The following is a 6268-nucleotide window of genomic DNA, read 5'->3' on the forward strand; positions in this document are numbered from 1 at the left end:
GCATATATAACAGTTTGTACATCATGTCTACATGTATTAATTATTTGTATTCGTGATTCCAACTCAGTTGCTTTATTTGTATTTCATAACTATAAGTGTATTGTTATCTTGACGTGGTGTATGTACTATTAAATATTTCTAAAGACTAGCTCCAATGGGAGGCAATGAAGTGTTAATTAATTAGATTAATTTAAAGCAAGAGGCAGTAGTCCATTGAATGAAGCTAACCATGTAATAATATGATATACATAGATTTTCTTTATTTATTCACTTAAATATAATTGCCTATGCCTCAGGATATCTAAGTCATCTGGTATGAGATTTGATTTAAAATTGAGAACTAGTTGTGTTTGACCTTGAAAGAAGGGCCATAAAAAGTAACTACTCCCTCCATTTTAAAAAAGAATGACCTAGTTTAAATTGACAGTTGATATGGAGTTTAAGAAAATAAAGAACACTTTTCAATTTTGTGGTTGATTCAAAATTAAAGTTATATCAAATATATGAAAATGTCTTTCAATCTTGTGGCATTTAAAACATATCAATGAAAAGCTAAAATTAAAGTATTATCAGACTAAAAAGATTGATAAGTCATTCTTATATATTTTGTTAAGCAGCCATCCATGATGGGAAATATAAAACTCATGAAACATGAGGGTAGCAGATTGTTGACATGTAGTGTATATATATGTAGCTATAGAAAGTCAATAGGTACTCCTCAAATGGCTATCAACTCGAACTTGTTTCATGGCTTCATTTGCATTTTGGTTGCACTAATATTATTAGGGTGTGTTGAGTGCAATAGAAAACTAGCTGATACGGCATCCCTCTTTGTGTTCGGTGATTCGATACTGGATCCTGGGAATAATAATTATATCAACACTACTAGTGACTATCAATCAAATTGGTGGCCTTATGGTGAATCATTCTTCAAATATCCAACTGGTAGACCTTCTAATGGGCGTCTCATATCTGATTTTATAGGTAAGTAAGTTCATCAATTTCACCAACTAAACAATACTACTAGTATATATTATTAGAAGTTATTAACACTCTTTGTACATAATTAGAAGTCATTTCTTTCCGAGTCAATCTTTTTTCTTTTACAGTAACCATGTCACTTTAAAAACCCACACAATAATTAAATATCAGAAATTTTCACAACTTGTCTCTTTCTTTCGACATCTATTTATTAAATGACTATCTTTTAGAATATATTTCTTTTGCAAATTATGGTTTAAAGATTCATTTCAACAAACTGAAAATTTTATGAAAAAATGTTAGTTTATGCTCTAAAATTTTACATGTTATTATAAATGCTAGACAACAGTCTAATATTTTATAAGTAAGATTGATATATATAAACAAACATTAGACCTAAATATAACATTCACCGATTGGATAATTTTCTTAGAGCTATAATTACCCTACTTTTAAAAATATGAATTATATTATGTCCTTAAAAAGAGACATTTGCCTAGAAAGGTGATAAATGATGTAGTAATATTAAAAAGTGGCCCGGAGATGACTTATTGGAGCCGGTCAAATAAGGGCAAGTGTATAAATTCTTATAAAATTCAAATTCAATTAATATGAAATTGTATTAATCTAATCTAATTTGTAAAAATACGACATAACTTGATTTTGTCGGCACAATCGTACATGTTGATTTAGCTAGCCGAAAATGGGGCATCAATGTCCCAAAAGTATGATGGAGGGTATCTGCATACGATTTACGATAGTTCGGGATATATTTGTCTTGTTTCCATATGGAAAAGGGACAAATATACCCCAGACTATCGTAAATCGTAGACAGATACCCTCCGTCATACTTTTTGAGACATTGATGCCCCTGCCGTTCAAAAACTAGAGCATATATGCCCTTCACTTTAACGGAAGACTAAATAGGGACACGTGGCACAATCTTATCCGTCGATCCAATTAAAATGTCGGGTCGGTGGATAAAATTATGGCACGTGTATGTCTATTAGTATAAAGAGTATATATATACTCTAGTTTTTGGACGGCAGGGCAGCAATGTCCCAAAAGTATGACAGAGGGTATTTGGATACGATTTACGATAATTCGGAAGTATATTTATCATTTTTCTCATATATATATATATAGTTGATTATTGAAGTTGTGGAGATGTAACTTATGGTCTGTTGTGTTATTGTTTGTAGCGGAATACGCTAATTTGCCACTCATTCCATCTTATTTCCAAATTGACAAGGAAGGATTTATTGATGGAGTCAATTTTGCTTCAAGCTTATCTGGTTCTCTCGTAGAAACCAACCGTGGTCATGTAAGTCGTATAATTTTTCTAACACATGGACAAAATGTTTTTGTGTTTTTTTCTTAGATCTACTAATTATTACTCCTGCTTGCATTTGGTGTTTGTGTTTAGCCAATTTAGGTAAGCGTTATAAGTTAAAACTATCCAAAATTCGTTGGTCGTTTCAAAGACTTTTTATGTTTTTATAAGTAATGGGCCATGATCTAAATTTAGGTGGAAAATACAACTTTAATGACAAGTAAGTCAATTTTTACAAATAAAAAAGGGTCGATTCAAACACTTGTTTAAAAAATAAATCACGACAAATTTTTATTATATTTATAGCCAAAACATATAATTTCAGCATTTAAGATGTTACAGTATACAGCATTAACTGCCTTTAATCATATATGTTCACCTTAGCCAAATTAAGGTAAAACTAAAAATGCATTTTAAGATAACTCCCACGGTATAATTTTAGAGGCTCCAAATACTAGTTGAAAAAGAAAGAAAACAAAACAAACTCAAAGTTGATAAATTTCAATTCCCTGTATACAACTAGCTAGGGTTGGAGCTAGAGGGCCGGGGGTCAAGCCATCTTTAATTTACATAAAAATTACGTTGTATATATAGTAGAAGATGAATTTTCAGGATAAAAATCTTGCCTCGTTCTCTTAATGCAACCACCTATATATGTGTTTACTCGAACATCGCTTGAATTCATGAAAAACAGTAGCAAATATTCGTCTCTTGATTCTTCCTCTAACTGGCGGAACCCTCACATTCACACTACTCTTTCTGCTTGAGAATGACATTGATTCTTTGGTATTTGGTAACATAGTAAAATGATCTTTTTAATTTGGTGATATTATGCATGAGGAAATGGACATTACATGTAAAAGTAGTATTCTAGTTTTTTATAAAGAGACAATAATGTAACAAGGAAATAGGAAGCTTCGTGCCACCTTCCATCACCTTAATTTACATATATTATGATGAAGTTATTAGTTGTATATATTAGTGACTCACAAAAAACGGCTTTGCTGGAAAGAAGCTAACATTTTTTGTCGTTTTACAAACTATCTTGAGTATACTCTATGTATAAATCTACACCTTACAAATAAAATAAAACACATATATAGTCTATAGAGGATAATACATGTTTTCATGTTCCAAAATGGCCTATGTTTTAGATATGTAGGACTATATATACTGTTGGATTGGATATGCTATGTTCGTTTTGTTCTTTAGATTAGATCAAGGGCCAATTTGAAGAGGAAAAAAATGGCCTAACTCTATTATTTTAGCCAAATAAAATTAGTTTTGAACTGTTTATTTTTTCATACAATAACAATGACCACTTATTTTACTGTGTAATTTTTAGTCCAAAATCAACTAAATTTCTTTAGAATATTATTATTTTTAGTCAAAGAAAAATATTTAATCAAAATATTTAATGGTCATTGCATCTTATTTCGGTGCAATGACCATTTTCATTACTTTTTTATTTTGGGCCAAATTTATATTATAAAATAGAGCAACTTTCACATATAACAAACAATAAAGAAAGCTTAGTTATGACTCCTAAATAAAAAGTTTTAGCAGAACAATAAAGTTCACTTTTTCTATTTATTACCAACTCTTCTTATTTTGAACAAATATTTTCTTTTTGTACATTTACGAAATTATTTTCCTCAGTTCTTCCTTACATTCACATCAAACATGATTTCGTGTCGAACCGAGTCTTCATCTTTAAACTTTTTATTTGATGGGACTTCAGATCTCGCTATTTTCGTTTTCTAGATCACGCCTTAACCTTGTTAGATATAAAGTAAAGTTGGCTAACTGTTTGGATATCTTACGACCACATATATAGTCCGCAATGTTTTTCACTGCATCGCATTTGCTAGGACTGAATCCTAGAAAAATAGTCATCTAATGCTTAGTGGGAACAATTAGAACAAATCTTAACCTGTAATTTTTAATTATGAAATACATGTGACTTCCATCCAGGAGTTAGGGAAATTAAGAGATTGAATAATGAAGAGGAGCCTCATATGTCAATATCCATGTAACATCATTTAAGTTTGTAATAGTCCAATATTATGAAGCTATGTGAAACTAATTAGTACTTATATAACAAAAAATAAATATTTGTGAATATTCATGTAGCAGGCACACTAAAAACATTATTCTTAAGTTTGCAGGTAATAAACCTTAAAACACAATTGAAATATTTCAAGAAGGTGACAAAATTGTTAAATAATAAAGTGGGAGACAAGCAGTCCAAAAAACTCATCTCAAATGCTGTTTACATGTTTAGTACTGGAACAGTTGACTATGGTGAAGCTTTTCGAAGTAGCCCTGATTTAATTCACTTTCCATATCCTAAACAACAATTTGTAGAAATGGTATTATCAAATTTCACATCCGTTTTGAAGGTATATATATAAATAGCATTTGAATGTAAATATCTTTCTAAAAAGGGAAAAGGGTCCGAAAAATACTTCAACTTTGGCCGAAATTGTTGTTACGATACCAAACTTTATGGAGGACCTTTTACCCTGCACTATACAATAGTGTATTTTAAAGGTATATATGTGTCCACGTGGACATCATAAATATTGCATTATTATAAATAGTAACGTGTCCACGTGGGCACATATATACCTTTAAAATACACTATTAAATAGTGCAGGGGTAAAAAAATTTTTCTAAAGTTCGGTATTGTTACAACAATTTCGGTCAAAGTTCGGATATATTTCCCTTCTATATAATTAATTATTGTGACTAATATTATGTATTGTAACAGGAAATTTACAAAAAAGGAGGAAGAAAATTTGCCATATTTACTTTGATTCCCTTAGGTTGTTTTCCAGGTGCTAGGGCTTTTACCTTTCAACAAAACAAGAGTGGTGAATGCATAAATGAACTAAATGAGATACTGAAAATGCATAGTTTGGCTCTTCCGAAAACGATGAAGAAATTACAAGATGAATTAGCAGGATTTAAGTATACATTGTTTGATCTATATGAAGTAATTGATCAAAGAATCAACCATCCTTTGAAATTTGGTAAGTTTTATTTTTACTTGGCTTGAAGTGTTTGATACTCACTACAACAAAAACAACTTTTAGCGGCAATAAATAGAAGAGTGCTAACGTCTTTATCAGCATTAGTTAAGTGTCATTAGATCCAGTGTTGCTAGAGGCTTTAGGGACATATACAAAGGGTGCTAATTACCGCTAAAAATACATAGGTAGTGGCAATTAAGCTATTGATGTTGATTAATTGCCGCTAAAAATCATTTTTGATGTAATGACTCTATCCATGGATTTTCATGTGTTGTGTAGGGTTTGAAGTATCAAAGAAGGCATGTTGTGGTACAGGACCCTTTCGAGGAATTAACAGTTGTGGAGGAAAGAGGCAAGTTAAAGAGTACCAACTTTGCAAAAATCCCAAAGATTATGTATTTTTCGATGCTTCGCATCCCTCACAATCCACCTACCAACAGTCTGCTAAACTGTTATGGCATGGCGATCCGCATGTCACTAAACCTCATGGCCTAAAATCTTTTTTCGAATTTTCAGGCTAAATCCACCATAAAATTGGTGTGCACTATTATTATTTTTTTTGGGAATAAGACTATCTCTCTATAGCTTCCTCCTCCAACTTGTACGCATACATTTCTACTTCAACTCACAAACTAAAATAATACTGCATTTGCTTTTTAGAATATGGACATCTCTTGATGTAATTGTTTGCTTCAAATTAATTGCAATGAAAATAAATTTTAAAAGTAACTTTTATTCATGAATCTTATGAGTATAATTCTATTGTTTTCTTGATTCTTCTCTCCTAAATTTCTCTGAGCTTCAAGTGCCTTCAATGGTGTATTTTCGTGTTGCATGATGATTTGGATCTCGTAGAAATTTATTTCGGTCATTAGAGATGTTGGGCAACACATGTAGGTTACTAAAATGATTATAACTT

The 6268-nt window shown here is 31.1% G+C and overlaps 1 protein-coding gene across 1 annotated transcript; it reads left to right on the forward strand.

The window, feature by feature from the left end:
• The first annotated feature begins 722 nt into the window (after positions 1 to 722).
• Positions 723 to 5870, forward strand: LOC125809378 (GDSL esterase/lipase 5-like). The gene is made up of 5 exons (XM_049489031.1): positions 723 to 984; positions 2184 to 2305; positions 4483 to 4716; positions 5088 to 5349; positions 5629 to 5870. The coding sequence occupies exons 1-5, from the start codon at positions 723 to 725 to the stop codon at positions 5868 to 5870; spliced, it is 1122 nt and encodes a 373-aa protein (XP_049344988.1).
• The last annotated feature ends 398 nt before the right edge of the window (positions 5871 to 6268 follow it).

Source organism: Solanum verrucosum, unplaced genomic scaffold (assembly GCF_900185275.1).
Source record: "Solanum verrucosum unplaced genomic scaffold, falcon-dt-bn FXZP01000062.1, whole genome shotgun sequence".
In the NCBI taxonomy this organism is placed as follows: Eukaryota; Viridiplantae; Streptophyta; class Magnoliopsida; order Solanales; family Solanaceae; genus Solanum; species Solanum verrucosum.

Coding starts and splice junctions, on each gene's coding strand:
- LOC125809378 (XM_049489031.1), top strand. CDS start 723: ATGGCTATCAACTCGAACTTGTTTCATGGCTTCATTTGCATTTTGGTT. Junction 985..2,183: donor TCTCATATCTGATTTTATAG/GTAAGTAAGTTC, acceptor TATTGTTTGTAG/CGGAATACGCTAATTTGCCA. Junction 5,350..5,628: donor CAACCATCCTTTGAAATTTG/GTAAGTTTTATT, acceptor TGTGTTGTGTAG/GGTTTGAAGTATCAAAGAAG.